Source organism: Cryptomeria japonica, chromosome 7 (genome assembly GCF_030272615.1).
Source record: "Cryptomeria japonica chromosome 7, Sugi_1.0, whole genome shotgun sequence".
Taxonomy (NCBI): Eukaryota; Viridiplantae; Streptophyta; class Pinopsida; order Cupressales; family Cupressaceae; genus Cryptomeria; species Cryptomeria japonica.
In genome coordinates, this window is record NC_081411.1 from 55604177 (window position 1) to 55623415 (window position 19239).

At 32.1% G+C, this 19239-nt stretch overlaps 1 protein-coding gene across 1 annotated transcript; it reads left to right on the forward strand.

Annotated features, from left to right (window-relative positions):
* The first annotated feature begins 7095 nt into the window (after positions 1-7095).
* On the forward strand, positions 7096-11969 carry LOC131047184 (protein SUPPRESSOR OF npr1-1, CONSTITUTIVE 1-like). Its single transcript, XM_059208194.1, has 8 exons — positions 7096-7298; positions 7423-7618; positions 9083-9649; positions 9763-9855; positions 9957-10434; positions 10618-11063; positions 11219-11545; positions 11727-11969. Exons 1-8 carry the CDS (start codon positions 7096-7098, stop codon positions 11967-11969), a joined length of 2553 nt encoding a protein of 850 aa, XP_059064177.1.
* Positions 11970-19239: the final 7270 nt, after the last annotated feature.

Consider the following 19239-nt stretch of genomic DNA (forward strand, 5'->3'; position numbering starts at 1 on the left):
GAGATGACATCCTTTTAGGCATTCTGTTAAACAATTTGCATGCAAAGTCTTGACATCCTTTTAAGCATTTTGTTAAACAGTTTACATGCTAAATCTTTGCTTCCATAAAATTCCTTAAATTTATTATTAGAATGGATAAAAACAATCATGGGGGCCGATACGGTGGATATCCATCTCCCTCCATCTATTTATAAATTCCTTGAAATGTTATACTACGAGTAATCATGAAAAATATTAAATAACAAACAATATTTTTAAATGGATGAATAAGCTATACTTGCGAGTCTGGAAATATCCAGAAGTAAGTAATTGGATTTTATTTTGGCAATAGTTCATACAGTGGTAACTCCCATTTTACAACATTCATAAACAAAACTGAAATTCAATACTCTCAAGTTTAATGTAACTATTTTTCTTGTTTAAGCTGCGAACAAATACACTATTAGATGATATTAAATCAAGAGGAAAAAATTAATAATTTTCTTCGAGAAACACAAATTCTTACTTTCCACAAGAAAGAAAATATAACAAAATAAGTTACCATATAACCTAGAAATCATTTATCATTTAAGGCATGCAATTTCAATATAAAACTATTCCTTACATTTTTAAAGAAAAAGAAAGTACACAATCAAAAAAACTCTCAAGACTAACAATAACATCCCATAAGAGAAGAAATCCTATGTACTTGAGACTTAGTATAAAGAAAACATAATCTCTGGATATATTTTAGTTCAACAAGAAACATGGAAAAGGAAGACAAACTGAATTTCCAATGGTATCTCCTGGCATGTTCTGATGCAATATGTCTATGAAAATACATTTGGGAATTATTTTTCTGCTGAAATTTCTATTGGCATCATTCACTATTTCAAATATTGTTTGCACTAAAAGCTTATCCCAAATTCTCACAATCCCTGACCATGGTCATCCCTCTTTCTAATAATCCCATTTCAAATTCTCAGTTCCACATTAAAATTATCAAATGACATCTTAGTGGATCATTGGATACTGATGATCTACAAGTTTCCATTTAAATCAATAGCTAAAAAAACATTTGTTTGATCATAAATGGTTTAATTTACAACCAATACATTTAAACATTATGTTATTTAGCAAGATAGAGTATCAATAAAACAAAGAGGGTAGATAACATAAGAAAACCCTAAAAGAAGACTTTTCTGTCTTACAAAGGTGATGATCCATTTTCCTCATGTTCAAACAAAAATGTATGAAATATATTCCTCAGAATTACCTTGTTAGAAGAAACCACAAAAGATGGGGGCCAGAATGTTCTAGTAATCTTGCCTTGTGCTTCAGTAGGAGGGAATGTCTGTAAATTGCTCTCTGCAAAACAAGCAAATACAAGCACTCAAGTATCTACAAAACCAAGGGAAAAATGCAACCAGACAAACTTGTCGTGTTGCCATTATAAATATTGAATTCCCTAACCACCCATGTCATGTAGGAGAGACAATACACACAACAAATTAAATTAATTAATAGTCATAGTAATAAGAAAAAAAGAATTACAAGCACAAGATAATATACTGACAAACATGCAAAAAATATTACACTCCTTGTAACATACACAAACCCGATAACCACATATATTTATCAGGGAAACCAGATTATATATTCTATACATTGCAAACATTTACCACAAAAAATCAAACAAAATGAGCTCAAGTTATAGATCATTGGAGCTTTCAAGTGAAACCCTATGTTCAAATCCCAAGGAGATGTATTAGCTACTAATAGATACAAATGTTGGAGTATTTAAAGGAGATAATTAACACATCCAATTTCTACAAAGTCGAGTATTTCAATTGAGTAAAACCTATACAGGCGTTGGGCATTTAAATTGGATTAAACTACCAAATCCAATTTGTAAATGTTGAACATTAAGGATTTAAATTAGATAAAACTACAACATTTGATTTGTATAAATATTGGATGTTAAGCACTTAAATAAGATAAAGCTATCACATCTAACTTGTTCAAATGTTAAGCATCTAAATTGGATGAAACTATCACATCCAATTTTAGGTGTGGTGTACTACAAAGGAGGAGCCAAGGTGCAAGTCATGGATCAATTTGATAGAAGAGATACTCTTGTGTGTTTAAATGAGATAAAATTAGCACATCCAATTCATATGTAAATATTGAGTATTTATATTGGATAGACCTACCATATTCAATAAAATTACTATATCCAATTTGTACAGATGTTTGGTATTTACATGAAATATAACCATCACATTGAACTTAGGGTGTGGCATGAGAAAAGCTTCCAAATCATGTAGGAAATACAGTAACCTCAATAATTTTTTTCTTTATTACAAATAAATAATTGTAAATGAATTCTACAAAAAAATGGAAAATAGATTAATTAAATAAGTTTACAAATAAATAAATAAAACTCCTCCTGTGATCTACAGAAAATAAACACCCAAATTTCAGGGAGACCAAATCATGCACTTCTATATTACAAACAAATACTATAAAACACTAAAATAAAAAATCTTTCCCTCCCCATGATTTACTGAGAAGGGTACCCCAAGAATCTGGTAGGAATCTCAAATTATGCATTCTTCACTATACCAATATGCTATAATTCAATGGCATTGGTTGATGAACTGACCTGGAAACTTCAACTGAACAATGTTTGATATTGCACACAACAAAGTTGAGACAAAAAAGTGTCAAAAAAGAGCAGTGTATAGATTCCACTATATTGGAACTGGTGGTTGTTGTGTTACAGTTGTTTAATATCATTTATTCCTATGTCAATGTTTAGCCTTTAATACTGATATAGAGTTGTTGCTAGTCACACCTATATTTATCTTAGTATTTTCAATTGTACTGAACCTCCAAGTTTTGTGTTAAATTTAATATTTATTTAACTTTTTCATATAAGATTTGGGTGAGAACGGATTACATGTTGTGAATAGGGGAGGCATTCAATCGGCCATTGCACTAATATCTATGAATGTGAAGGTTTGGATATATATATTTGTTTAACTGCCTATTGAAATAACAAATCTTGAATCCAAAATGACTGATTCACTGTGTCACAATTTTATATGGGAGTTATCTCCACACCACAAAGAGAGTTTCAACTAATTATCAATGGATCTCTAGACCTTGTTTCTATACTCTAATATTGGTAGAAGCTAAGGAAATTTTGATAAAGGAATGCAAATTTGTTCTTTGAATAACCTTCAAAAAACCAGATAAATAAATTAATAACTATGTAGATTAAAAAAATACTAAAACTAATTCAAGAAGAAAACAAAATCAATGGCCTACAGAAAATTCACTCTTTAACATTTATAAATAAACAATTCCTTTAAATGTGTACAAAAAAATCACTAATCTAAGAAAAGGGTCATCTTAATTTCATGATTACAAATAATTTATCCGCAACAAAAAGAATTTTGGGAACTGTGAAATACTGAAGTAAAATTGAGCATACAGTGTCTTTGCACAGAAAATTTTATTTTAGCATTGTTAGAACACTAAGAATGTTTCTAGATAAAACTGCTTAGAGCTTTTAATATAAGCATTCTTGATCTCATTACCATGGACTATGAAACTATTTTGTCTCTAACCCATTAAACACCAAATTGTTCTTCTACATTGAACAAACAATTCTAACAATTTCCAGAGAGAAAAATCAATCCAAAGATATCTTTAATCCAAGAAGTAAAAATCAAAGGCAATTTTTCACTAAAGACCAAAATAATTTAAAAACTAAAGAAATGCTAAATTTGAATGAGGGAGATGTATAAACACCTAACCACCAAGGAAAAACAAAAAATATGATAATTGAACTTGCAAACATACCAAAATGCAATGAAGCTTAAATTTGTATATTTGGCTACAAACTCGTACCGATATAATAACTTAGTACTATTCTAAATGTTCACCTAAGAATTTAATTCAGCCATTGTCTACAACTCTCTAGGACTTTTGTCATGAATGTCGGAAATAAGAAATTTAGTGTTACCCAAAAAAACTGAAGAGCGCATCTATGGAAAGAAGCATATATCATTATAAGCTAGTCTAACATATTTTATGTCTATTTATTTGTCTCAATATTAAGGATAATAATAGGAAAGTAAGATTACTGTATTGCGTATCAACCAAAAAGGACAAAACCTATGCCAATATTTGTAAAACCTGCAGTTTTAACAACTCTTTAAAACATCAATAAAAAACTACTAATCTCTGTGAAAAACGTAACAGTTCAATAAAATATTTAAAAATTACGAAAAGTGCTAATCTCTGTGAAAGAGAACTAACATAGCTCTGAATATTATAGAGAACGGACCTTCCTAAACATCTACTATGTCACTAATAGAGAAAATTTGCTATATCAAATAAATGAAAACTCTAAAAATAAAAAATAGTTGTGTCCAGATATAGTAGACAATGTCTAATCCCAAAAACTGAGTACAAAATCCAAATATTCTATAATTTTGCAAACTTATGGCTTGGTATATAAGAATGGTTCTGATGAGGTTGCAAGACTATCAGTTTTAATTTTCAGAGCCTTTATTGCAAATAGAATCATATTCACCCTATTTGAGTGTTTGTAGGGTTGAGGAATGAGTTGGGGAGTGAGTGGTGGTGGTGGAATATTGTCTATGCTCAAACTTGCCTACCAAGCAAGCTGTAATCTCCTGCAAAAAGGGTTTGTTGTTATAGCTAGTATTGACAACATTCCCAAATTTTAGGGTTTAAGATTTCCTTCAGAATATGTGTTATTATATCAACATCCATAAAAATGGAGGGTATTAGTAAATGTGCTCTGTTTATAAACTTCAATGTCAAAAATAATAGAATGCCAAAATAGAGGAAGCAAGAACATACTTGACAACAGGAGTGTCCATGGTTGTCTGTTTGGCCTGGTACATTGCTAGTTTGTCTTCATAGCGGTGTTGTCTTCATGACGGTGGCTCTTCTCCATTTACTACTACCCATCTCAAAATTCCCAGATTGTTCGCTTTGTCCCATTGCAACACCCTATACCATTTAGGCTAATGGTTGCAGTATTGAAAATACCTCCAAATCAAACTTCAGAAAAGGAGTAATTTCATTTGAAAAAGAAAAAAATTATGCGAACTGTGTCAATGTTTTCAATGTACCCTTTGGACATCATTCGGAGTGAGAACCATTTTTATCAAAGCCCATATTTTTGCATTGTCTGCTTTTAGGGCCTTTGTTACTTTAAAGAAAACATAAAATAGTTTAAAATGCCTACCAATTTTTGCACATTTCACACTACACCATCAAAATCATTAGGCTTGCATAACGCTTAACATTTGGATTGTGGAGTACCTGAAGAAAATGAAAACCAAGCTCTTCTCAAGTAAAGGCCATGAATTCAAAGCTTGTAGAAGTGTCCTAAATGTTTGAAACATGAGAACAAAATAAGTGATTTTGGTACATAGCTAACTTGATAGTGGCCAAATAAAGAAAACCTTTTGCCTCTTCGCTTTTGAGTTTTGCAGAATGGATGGCCAAGGTATTTGTCTTCGCACTCATAGTGGCCTTATAGGAAAAGCTCCTCCTTTCTGTGATTTAATCATAGACAGTAAATCAATTAGCAACAACGTTTTTTAAGCACCCTGCAAAATGAAGAAAAACAAAAAATGTAAAGTTCTTCTTCAGTTCATTAGAAAGAAAAACGTAAAGGTCTTCTTCAACTCAATAGAGAAAAACAAAACAAAAAAAAACATAAAGATATTCACTGCAACATTAAAAATTGAAAACCCAAAAATACATTTTCTATGTAAAACTAAACCCTAAATGCATAAAGATCTTCACCGCAACAGTAAAAATTGAAAACCCAAAAATTCTTTTGCTATGTAAACACAAGCCCTAAATGTTGGAGCGGAGGCATACTTGGTCTGGGAACCACTGCAATCTTGTATGAGAACGCATGAGAGCAACACAAAAACTAAAAAAAAAACTTACTATCGCAAGCAAAACCTACCCATAAATGCCAATAAATTGAATTAAATGCCCTCACCATTTATAGAGCAACAAACATTATGAGTTGCACGGAAATTGCCTTGTCAATTTTCCATATATCACAAAACAATTTAGCCAATGGGAAACTTTTCCAAAACCGTCGAACGCATGTATCGAAAACACGTCATTGCCTGAAAGTGAAGACTCGTCGGAAAGACGCATTTCCGACTGTCAGAATGAGAATTTTCCGACGGGCTGACAATTTTCTGGACATAAATGCCCTCACTGAAAGCCTATCGACTTAAAAGTATTACGAATATAAATATATTTTATCATAGAAAGGAAATATATGCAAACTAAATACTAAGATATTACGAATAGAAATACATTTTATTGGTAAGGTAATATTCAAACCAAAGATAAAAGATAGCGACGAAAGAAAAAAACAACGATGGAAGGTTGATGGTCGATGGGAAGACTTAAAAATATTAGTGTAAAACTCCAACACATTAAAATTTTATAAATTTCAGAAGGGGACGACAGATTGATTACTTAAAAACTCAGATATTGACTTTTTAGTGGAATCAAACTTTTTTTTTTTTGCATAGTAGTCGTCGGTGGCGGCTTGTTTTCAAAGCATTTTTCATAGTTATATCGGTCGTTTCCATGAATTAACAATTTCGAATCCAACATCTACAGTTTTTAAATAATGCTCTCTCTCCCTTACCCTGCACAAGTAATCCATTTTCTTGATTTATGTTCAGCATTAAATCATGGCATCCTCATCAGCATCTCACCGAAGAAATGATGAACATGATGTTTTCTCTGGAATTGAACCTCGCGGCATAAGCAGGAAAGTTGTTGAATGTTCCAGAGTGTTTGATGTTTTTATCAACCACAGAGGATTTGATGTCAAACAAACTGTAGCACTTCAGCTTTACAATTCCCTTACGGAGCTTGGAATACATACATTTTCTTGATTCGGATGAGAAAGAACTGGGCGATTCATTTACTTCCACAATTGATAATGCCATCCACTCTGCTTTGGCTCGTATCACTGTCTTCTCCAACGGATACGAAGAGTCTCCATGGTGTTTGGTAGAGCTGCTTCTCATGTTTCAGAGTGGAGCTAAGATTTTTCCAGTGTTTTACGGAGTGAAACCTTCTGATCTTCGTTTCATAGAAAAGGGAAAATATGCCAAAGCGTTCACTGAATATGAAGAGACGAGGATGTATATGGAGAAGCTTAAGGATTGTAAGGAAACCCTCCAATCTCTTTCATTTATCACAGGATGCGAAGTGAACAGCAATTTCAAGTAACATCTCTGGTTTCCATTGTGCTTTGTCATTGTACATTCTTTTATTTATTCTTGCATGAAATTTCTAGTGTTTAGGCAACTGAATTTATTTCTTATTACAATCCCTCTTTCCTTTCTAAAGTACCAGTGACTGTAAAAATATAATGTCAGCTGTCGAAAAAGAAGTTCGTAGGAAAAAATCTCTACGTGTTGCCAAATACCCAGTGGGACTTCACAAGCTTGTGAAAGATTTTGAAAGGCTGTGTCTCGATAAATTTGTAAGAGATTTTGAAAGGCAGTGCGGGACGAGTGCAGGCAACAAAGTGAAGGCTCAGATTGTCAGTATTTTAGGAATGGGTGGAGTGGGTAAAACTGTTGGAATATTGTTTAGTAATTTCTCTCATTTTCATAGTTTTATGCTTTTAGTTTTTTCAGTTTTATTTGGGATGATTATGCATAAAAGCTGTTTTAGTTTTTTGATTTATTTTCAATAATACAAGTTTTCCGAAAATCTAGATGTATCTAAAACTTGTACTATATAATGAAGCAATTGTAATTCATTCTCTATCAGTTAGTCTGATCCTTGATCAGTTGATCAAGAAGCTCTTGCAATCTCTTCAATTAATAGAACAATTTATTTGTGTTCCAATTTTATATTTCTTTCATTTGGTATCAAAGCAGGTTTGAGAATGTATTCTAATTTAAGAAAGTTCGTGGGAAGTTGAAGATTCTGAAGAACCATTTGGAGCACTGAAGAAATTACTAAATCCAGTCATAGCCAAAGACAAAATAAACAATCCACAGGAGGTCGTCAGAGAAGATCGGCAAAGATCAAAAATATTTTTCCATTAGCAAGCCACCCGTGTTCAAAGGGTGAAGTATTTTTTAAGCCAACAATGTCAAGCTTACTTTCAATGTAGAAGCCACCTCCTCAATAAGGTGAAGTCAACCCTCGAAAGAGGAGATTATAATCTGACATAAACTATAAGTTTAAAACCACCTATGCATGGTGAATCCCTCAATTTGTGAGGAAGCACAATCATGGTCTTTGAAGAGGCCATAGTATTTTGTCAAAAAAAGGAGAGAAGCTTTCTACAAGAGAAGAGAAGATCACAAGTTTTGTGAAAACTAGAAAAATTATTTTCAGCCACCCACAAGCAATTATGTGTGAGAACGTCAATCCAAATCTTAGAAAAGGCTTGAAGGAGTTAAAATTCAAGAATTTTCAGCCTAAACAGAAATCATTGCATGATGGATCGTGGTAGGAGTTGAACCCGTTGAAGCCGGGTGAAGATAAAATTGTTTTTTGTGTTAAATCCATTAGTGATTGAAATTAAGGGGGAGATTGTTGGAATATTGTTTAGTAATTCCTCCCACTTTCATAGTTTTATGCTTTTAGTTTTTTCAGCTTTATTTGGAATGATCATGCATAAAAGTTGTTTTAGTTTTTAGTTTTAGTTTTTTAATTTATTCTCAATAATACAAGTTTTCCAAAATCTAGATGTATCTAAAACCTCTACTATATAATGAAGCAATTGTAATTCATTCTCTATCAGTAATTGTAATTCATTCTCTATCAGTTAATTTGATCCTTGATCAGTTGATCAAAAAGCTCTTGCAATCTCTTCAATTAACAGAACAGTTTATTTGTGTTCCAATTTTATATTTCTTTCAAAAGCAACTCTGACCAAAGAGTTGTTCAACCAAAAGCACTCGCAATTTTTTTGTTCAATACGAGGGAAGCCTATGCAAATTAAAGTTTTCCTTCTTTACAAATGAAATTCCTCAAAGATTTATTTCAGGAAGATCGATTCAATTTTCAAAGTATGGAGGAAGGAAAAACTCATATCGCGGATTGCATAGAGAAAAACAAGCAGCTGAGTTTACTAATTGTTCTGGGTGATATTGATAGCGTACAACAGTTGGATTCTCAATTGATAGTGGATATTCTAAAGAAGTCAGTTGATAGCCTGGTAATTGTTACAACGCGTGATGTAGGTGTGCTTATAAATGCAGGAATTACCGCTGCTTATAATCTAAAGGGGATGGATAGAGAGGATGCGAGAGAGCTGTTTTGTTGGCACGCCTTCGGCCAACCCCATCCAGCTAAGGATTACGAGAATCTGGTTAACTCATTCCTGAATGTTTGCGGAGGCTTACCTCTGTCTCTTCAAGTTCTAGGCACTCATGTTCATGGCAGAGATCAGAATTATTGGAGCTTAGAATCGATTAAAGTTAGCCACACGCTGCCTCGAGACATACATCAAAGACTTAAAATAAGTTTTGATGCATTGGACTATGAGGAACAACAAATTTTCATGGATATTGCATGCTTTTCTATTGACAAATTTAAGAGTATTGCAAAGGAAGTAAGAATGTCTAGCAGGAAAGGAAGAATGTCGACAAACAGTCATGGTAGACGTGTTTTCTGAAATTAGCTCTAAATATATTACAGACAATTATTTTTTCAATTGTTCCTCAGACAAGTATTTTTTCAATTGTTCCTCTCCAAAATTTGGGACGTTCAATAATCAGCAAATTTTGTCTCAAAACATTGTGGCAGAGCCACGTACAGGTATTATATTCTCCAATGAAACTTAAATTCAAATCACTTTACTTACTTATTACTACTAGACATTGAATGTAAGTTTAAAACAAATTTAATTTGAGTTTCAGGCGTCCACTAGATTGAAAGAGCTGCAGATATATAATAATTCTTCCAAAGGTTTTTCAGATTTATCAGGAATATCAAATAATTTGGAAAAAATTATAATTGACAACTGTAACAGTCTGAAAACCATGTCAGGATTATCCCATCTTAAGAAGCTGATAGAATTGAACATCTCTAACTGCTCAGATATTCAAAAATTAAGTGTTGTACATTTGAGCTCCCTGGAAAAAAATGTACTTCACAATTGTTATAGTCTCAAAACCATGTCACGGATATCTGGTCTTAGAAAGCTGCTAGAATTGGACATTTCCGAATGTCCGGTGTTTGAGAAGCTGTGTCTAGTGGGTTTGAACAACTTGAAGCGTATTATGGTCGATAATTCTTTCAAGCCAGCATGTTTTGAGTTTGTGGATTGCAGATATTTGAGAACAATATCAGGAAATTTAAGTCTTGAAAATCTTCGAAGGACTGTCCCAAGCTTGAGTTGTTGCCATCTCTTGACCGTTCAAACAACTTAGAGACTATCACAATTGATGGACGTGTGAAGCTCAATAGTCTTCGCTTGTCCAGATGTCAAAATTTGAAAAGACTGATGGGTAAATTTGATCTCGTAAAATTATTCATATGGGATTTGCCCACACCTTGAAAATTTGTCTTTTCTTCAAGGAGTAACTTGCCTTGAGACGATTACTGTTGATGGATGTGGGAAGCTCAACAGTCTTCAGTTGCTCAAATGTCAAAATTTGAAACAATTATACATATCAGACTGTCTAGAGCTTGAAGAGTTGACATATTCTGCAGCTGAAGCATTCCTTGAGAAGATTAGTATTGCCAGATGTGTGAAGATGAAGAATATAACTTTGCCAACAAAACTTTTGGGACTCGTAATAAAAGGTTGCAAAGAACTGAAAACAGTGGCAGCAGTTTGTGATCATAATGAATGTCTTAGCTTACAGGAGTTGTCAAATGTGGCCCAACTGAGCTGTCCGAAGTCTATTTTAAGTTGGACTTCTGACAATCTGCAGACCATACACGACTGTGGGAAGCTTACCATTGACAAATGTGCGATGCTGAATAATCTAAAGTTGCTCAAGTGCCAAAATGTGAAAGAAGTATGCATATCGGATTGTCCGGAGCTCCAGGAGTTTTCAAGTCGAGACTGAGCTGTTCTCGACTGAGCAGTTTGAAGCGTATTACAATTCACCCTTTTGACAAGCTACAAACTATAAAAGGTATTGATGAGCTGTATGCATTGGAAAATTTTCAGTTGTTCAATTGTAGGGAGCTTGTAGAACTGCTATTTTCTGTACTCCAAACAAATCTGGAGAAGATTAGTATTGTTAGATGTGGGAGGCTGCAGAATGTAACTCTGCCAATAAAATTAGTGGAACTCAGACTAGAAGAATGCAGAGAACTGAAAACAGTGGCAGCGGTTTGTGAGCATAATGAACAACAGGAGTTGTCAAGTGATGCGCGACTGAACTATTTGAAGCTGCAGACCTTGCAAGGCATTGATGCTCTATTTCGGTTGAAAAGGATTCAACTCTTATATTGTAGCAATGCAACAATACGAAATTGCACTTCCATGTTGAAGGTAATAATTTGAAGTCTCCTTTAAACTTTAAACCGTCATTCGTGCTTTGAAAGTAGGAAAAAAGCGTAAAATTTTTAGTATTAACCTTCAATTTTATTTTACCTTCCTTGATTTTACTAAATAATATCTAAGTTATTGATAAATGAAAATGTTGCTTTTCCTTTTTCTTTTTTGACTGCAGGGCATGTCGCCAGAGCTTCTTCTTCTTGTTGGAAAAGCAGTAGATGGAGCGCCTTCAATTTTAAATCCAGAACTCTTTTCTGAAACCGATGCACTAATTTCAGAAATCGGTACTCCCTCTAGTGATAAACGGCAAAAAATAATTTGGGACACCATCGTCATCTATTGTGTTGTGGTTGTAATTGATAGTTCCCTTGAAAACCCTCACTTGTGGTCAAATAATAGGGTGCATCAGGAGGAATAGATAATTACAGGGCTAACTACTGACTGGTACTATGGAACGAGTTATTACAATTTTCTTCGTCATTTTGAAGATGTTGAGTGGCATGCAATAATGAAGAAAAGCTACAAGTTGGGCATAAAGAAAAGAGAAGATCGGAAAATTCAGCATGTATTACATACGGTGATTGATAGGTTATACAAGTAGTCAACTTCTCATAAAATTGAAGACTATCTCTACTCGTGCTTTTGATTGTAACTTGGGTAATTGTACAACTAATATTTGATATTTATTAACTATTTTATATAGAATTAAAAAATTATTATAAGTAATAATTCAAATTTATATTCAAAAGTCATTTCATATATGATAATAATTTTTTTTTACTTCTTATAAATACACATATAGTTATTACTTTTATCGATATAAGTAGCACTTTCATCAAAAGGGGTGAAGGATTATACCAATAAAAAAATAATATATAAATTAATATGTTAGACTATAATTTCATGTGTATAAAAGATACATTAACATAACTAATAACATTTTATTGAAAAGGTCTACAACATTGGATATTGCATGCTAGGCATTGTAATTCAAATTCATATTTTGGATCACTGCATCTACCAGTCTTTATTTCATAAAAGCTATTAAATCTCAAAAGAGTGCACATGAGATTATGTTATGCATGTACAAGTCTTAAAACTTCTAACAATCCTTCTTTTTCCCACAACCCATCATCCTAAATGTCATAAGGAATATCTATGATTACATGTATGGGCTTATGTTGTGTGCACACATGCCATTTGTGGGACATGCAAGTTCATGACTTGTAACACCACAAAGGGTGAGAAAATGATTGGAATCCAAAAGTAACACACACACACATGCATACACACATGCACACATGCGCTCGAGCACATGTGCATGTGCACACACACACACATGAACAAGAATTTTATAAAGACAAATTATTGGCCTCATTTTTGTACATGTTTACATGTCAATGTACATTCACAAAACACTTTGTCATCTTGAAAAAAACCCAATTCTCATGTGTCAAATATAATGTATACCTCCATATGAGATCTTCTTGCTATATATTTCCTCATGTATCCATAGATTCTCTTATTTGTAGGAAAGCCTATATGTGTACAATAATAACAAAATCTAACACCCTTATTACATGTTTTGGTCAACTTTAACCTCTAGACCATGAGTGTATGGCATGTGAAGTCTTTACACTTTAACACCGTTTTAACCTTTAAATTTTTGTGCCTAGCCTCATCCTATGTATAAACCCTAGTTTTTATTTCCTAAAAAATATCCAACCGAACTCATAATTTTAACAAAGACACATACCTCTATATGACCCCCTTTGACCCTAAGGTTGAGCTTAAAATTTATTTGTAGAAATTACCTATAGTTTTCCACCTAAGAGAGTGCCTATGTCTTTTTATCCTTCCAAATTATCATCCTTTGAATTCCAAATCAAATCTTTAAAATTTGGTCACATTTGCCTCATTTTAACATACAAAAAATTATTTTGTATTAATTAACTTCACAAGGTTTTATGTTATATTTCTTTATGCATGATGTACTACAACATTGCTTAAAATGTTTTAGGATGAGTTATCTTTGAGCCCAAGGTATCAAATAATATTTATTTTACCCTTTGAAAAATCGCTACAATAGATTTACTAGAGAAAGGCAATTGATTTCCAAGGTTTCAAGATAGATTACAATAATTTTTTGTGGCATTTCAAGAAAATCAAAATTATTTCTCTAAAATATTTTTAGGGGTCTATTCCCACCTCAATATACCATTCTTCTAGTCCTTCACCCTCAATTTCTCTCACAATTTTGTTAGGTATTCCCATCTCTGTGCTACATCTTTGCATTTCTATTTCATAGTCATTCATTTCTTTGTGATTCCCATTAAAACCTTCATTGTCACCCTAAAGATTTAGATTTACATGCCTTCTTGAAAATTCATCTACCATTCAGTTTTTTTTAATTTTATGGTATTAATGATGACATTTTAAGATATAAGCAAAGTTTATATGTAAATATTTTCATTTTGAACAAGTCCAAATCTATTCAATCTTAGGAAGTTCTTTGAATTGACCATTTATTTTAATGTATACTTAGCATGTTATCCTTGTCTCCTTGATTCAAAGAACTCACATATTTCGCCAATTCCCATTAATAACTAGAAAATCACAGTTATATGTGATTTTTTTAGTTGTGAAGCTATTATCAAAGTGTGTTTACATCTACATTGTTCAATACTATTCTTAAAAATAGAAAAAAGATATATGTTATAGGGGAGAGGGGTCGATAGAAATGTGGGCTAATTTTACAAGCATATAGTGGTTACATGGAATATCGTAGGACCTATATTTATTTTAGAAATATGAAATGAGGTCTTATCTATGTACAACTAATGTCTGGATATGTGAATCATTATATAACTTGGTGCATTAAGACATCTAATGAGAAATGATCTAAAACTATACTTTTAAATATTATACCAAAACCTAATCACGAAATCCCTAGTAGTTGAATCAATAATTATTGTTTTTTGTTAGAATAATATCATAATCTTATTCAAAAAATAGCTTATGTGCAGTGTAAATGATCTCAATAAATTTTGGTAACCATAAATCTTGTAATCTCTAACCTTCGTATCCAACACAAATGACCCAATATTTTAGCACAAAACTAGTATATGTCATTATAAAAAACAACACATATTTATTAAAAAAGACAACTTAAAATTGAATTTAAATGATAACACATATTTATTTCTTGTATCCATGTATTTTTAATATGACATTCATAGGTTCTGATGTGTTCATGTTGAAAGAGCAATGCCAATGTTTTTGATATAGAATGGTTTATTTTCATTGTCACATTTGATGATGTAATGAGAATTTATACAAAGGATTTGATGCAGTCGTGATAACCAGAGCTGTTGTAATAACTTCATTAACCATGCATAGCCATAATGTAATATATGTCAACATTCCTCCCTTATTACATTGATCCTAAAACTTACCCTTGGGGTCCCCTCAAGGATTTCACAACAAAACTTGCTAATTACAATATATGAATACATATTTTTTAGAAAATCTTCTCTTGAAGAAGAAAATCCTAAACCAAGAGGGGATCCATCAAGTTGTGTTCTCAAGCTCTTAGTCCCGAACTCTCTAATCAAAAAGTTGAATTATTCAACAATGATCCCTAAGAGATATGATAGATCTCTATCATTTTCTAATGATTGTGAAATGGTATAATTATCAATCATATACTTTGAAGCTCGCTTGACAACAATCCATATTGAGCTCAACACCAAATCTCAAACCTGTCTCCAAAATATAACCTTCACAACACATGTATTCTTCAAATCTATCAGCATCAACAAAGAAGGCAAAAAGAAACAAGAAAGACTCAAACTAAAACTAAAAAAGATTCTCTTGCAAATAACATCATATCAAAGGGAGAAGCTAACTTGAGATGATGAATGTCCTCCATCCTCTAGTGCCACCAACCTCCAAGATTTGAAATGTTATAGTTATAATGCGCCATTGACACTAGAGACACTATTGACACAAATAGAAGAGTCATTAATAATACATTCATCATCTGTAAAATCTTCATCTTCAATGCAAGCAACATTTCCTTCATCAATTTGTTCTTTTGCTTTTCCCTTAAGCACATCACTAACATGAGTTCTATAATCCCAAGTTGTGTCACCCTTTTTCTTACAATAAAAATAGTTGATTCTCTTCGAGCTTCTATGACTTCTACAATAAAGTGATTTTTCTTGTGAATCCAATCTTTTGTAGTTTCTTCTTGAATATAGTGCTTTCTCTTGAGGATCATCCTCTGATTCTTCTTTTCTTCTCTTATTTTCTGCTAGAAGAGCCAAAATCATACCTTCTAGAGTTTGTGAAGGTATTTGACTAAGCATGAAAACAACATTGTTGTATTTTCAAGGAAAGTTGTTTAACAATATGGCCTTAGCATAATCATTATCTACAGGAGCCTTAACCTATGCAAGATGCCTAATGATAGATCTTAAATTACTCATATGGTTTGACATTGTGATCCCATCTTCCATCTTGAATCTAAAAAACTAAAGTTTAAGAGAGAATTTTGCATTGAATGCTTTGGCTCCAAACAATTTATTCAAATCATCATGAATTTTATTTGATGATTTATCTAAATCTATGTGATGCAATTCAGTATCGTAAAGAAAAAGACCAATAATAGCCTTCGCTTTATCATCTATGTTATTCTAGTCTAATAGCTTGGTTGCATTTGTGGGTGGTTTCTCCTTTCCACTTACTATACCCCATAAATTCTTATTCATCAATTACAATTGAATTTTCATTCTCCAAGTGTGAAAATTAAAGCTAGAATACTTGTCTTATAGAATTTCTATTTTAACAAATAAATATCAACCTTACCACTCACCATATTCCTAACAAAGATAATGCATTCACTTGTTTGTCACCTACTCTGGCCACTATTGCTCCTGTCCAAATACTAGTTGCACATATCAATATTTCTCTCACTCTTTAACACATTTGTGAACTAAAACATGATTGATTGGACCTCTATTCTAGATCAAAAAATTCCAAGTCTAGCAATGCACAAAAAACCGTTTATGTTCTTATCATTCCTTTCATTAAGATGGACCATCTTTGGTTCTATAAATGACACCAACAAATCATCAAACAATCAAAAAACAATCACCAAATGGTTGTTCAATTACCAAACCATCAGAACACAACAATATGATTTTTCATTCCTCGTAAGAGCATACATTCACACGTTCCTCTTTAGGTAGGAATCATCATTGACAATCTTCACATGACCAAACAAAATAAGACAAATATTTGAAGGTGGCTCAATTTCATCTAGTGCTCAAACTTACACAACCACTAATATGAAGTGGTGCTTGCGTCTTGGAAATGTACATTGAATATATAACCTACACTATAATTTGACCAATGGAATGTATGCATGGATATATAATGTGACTAATATTTTTGAGTAAATCACTTCCTCTTCATATTCCTCTTCTTATCTTCTTCTCTACACACAACATGTTCCTCTTGTAGTTATGGCAAGGAATAAATTTGAGATCTAATGCTGATAGTGAGTAGCCTCTAGAATGCATTGAGCTTGCTGAGCCCTTCAAAATATGTCTCGCCATGGTTTCTTCATATGCTCTCTTCTTCACATCATCCTTTTTGTTTTTCAAACTTACTACAACAAGCATTGATTTTTATACTGCTTTGATAACAAATGAAAGAGCAATGCCAATGTTTTTGATATAGAATGGTTGATGTTCAATGTCACATTCGATGATGTAAGGAGAATTTATATAAAGGATTTGATGTGGTTGTGAAAATCAGAGCAGTTGTAATAAATGCATTAACCATGCATAACTATAATGTAATATATGTCAACACATGTATGGGTCTATCATGACCAATATTTTGTTATTTTTATTTACATGTAGATTAATTATTGACAATATATAGTATAAATATGTTACACAAAAAAAAATACTAACCATAAAGTATTATTAAAAAAAAAAAACCATAAGTACTATACCAATAATTTGACCCTACCCAACTATTGGACCCTCTTACTAGTCATTTTTGTCTTCCAACATGATTTGGTTTATAGAAGTTGGCAATGCACCCTTCCTTCCCCGTAAAAAATCTAAGCATGTGGGTATGTGTATTTAGTAGTTGTATAGATGATGGAAACTAGTGTTGTTTGTAGTGGATACATGTCTTCAATAGTTAATTTATATTCAGTAAAATATTGTCTAGAAATAATACAATAGATTTTAGAGTTGATGATCTAAATTGAATTTTTTTTAAAAAGATTTTATTTCTAGTGAAAGTTATGTGTTATAATAAAACTTTTCCAAATAAGAAATTTGAAAAATGTTATAAATATATATCACAATTATAAGTTGAATCTACATGTAAAATGCGAAAATAAATTAGTTTATATCACTATTGCATTCTTGATCGCTTGTTCAATATAATTGATACAATTAAAAAAATACTAAAAAAATATTGATTTTGGTAGCCTAATAATGTTGATATTTAAGAGACATTAACAAATTTTTATTTAATACAAATATATTAACAAAAAAAAATTATGATAAATTTCCCATTGTGATCTATATTAATTTTTCCTAACTTTTCTTGTACTTGAAGTGTTGAGTTTACTTGTGAAGGCTTCATCAAAGTTAAATTTTGCTAAATCCCATTTATCTAAGTAATCCATCTTTTAATCTAAGTGATCCATCTTTTATTTATCCAATTTGATATAAGGATCGACATTATCCTTTTTAGTACTATCTCATTTTATTATTTAATTTTAGGAATCAATACTCAGCCTTTAAAGGTTTGCATGATTATTTTTAAGAAAGAGTAAACGACACTTTTAAATTTTTGGCAAGGAAGTGCAATACCCTAAGCTTTATTTATATGTCACATTCTACACTTTCACATTCAGAATGTGTTATGACTTAATATAAAGACACAATGTGCAACACCTTTCATAATGTTTAAAATGTGTATTTATTTATTTTACACCTATGAAATTTAGGGATATATGCATCACAAGGCTTAGAAATTATTAGGAACATTGTTTTGTAAGCTCATGTTACTAGACACATGGTTTATATGTGGTTCCATTGCATCCTTGGTATATATTGTTCTTATTATATTGGGTTGATCTTATGAAATTCTTCTAATAAGATTTCAGACATCTTTAGCCTAGGATAGCCACCTCCATATCTAATCATAACATTGTATTGATTCTAAGTTACCTTTGTTCAAATATCCCTTCCATAAAGCATTCTAAACATGAAACCGTATAAAAGAAAATATCTACATTTGAAGGTACCTACTTTTATTTGAACTACTCTTCATTTGAAAGTTATGGTGACATCATCTTTGAATAAAGGCCTTTTATTTAAGGTCTTTACAATTTTTAATACTTTGGGCTCTTTTTTTGCCCCATCCCATGACTAGAACACACTATAGTGAGATCAACCAATTCGAGGTGGATAATGACTTTAAGGAGATTGATGTATGGATAAGCATGAGAATTAAATATAGAGATGAAAGGTGCAAAGATATGTGAGCATATGATAAGGCAAGAAGCATATGAAAGTATGCGAATACAACTAGATAAATAGGCACAACTTTGTAGTGGATTACACCATTGTCGTTATGTACATGAACTACCATTT

Excerpts from the sequence above, each read along its gene's own strand:
- LOC131047184 (XM_059208194.1), top strand. The coding sequence starts at position 7,096 with ATGTTTCAGAGTGGAGCTAAGATTTTTCCAGTGTTTTACGGAGTGAAA. Across the intron at positions 9,856-9,956 it reads TGTGGCAGAGCCACGTACAG|GCGTCCACTAGATTGAAAGA; the intron begins GTATTATATTCT and ends TTTGAGTTTCAG. Across the intron at positions 10,435-10,617 it reads AAGGACTGTCCCAAGCTTGA|GAGTAACTTGCCTTGAGACG; the intron begins GTTGTTGCCATC and ends CTTTTCTTCAAG.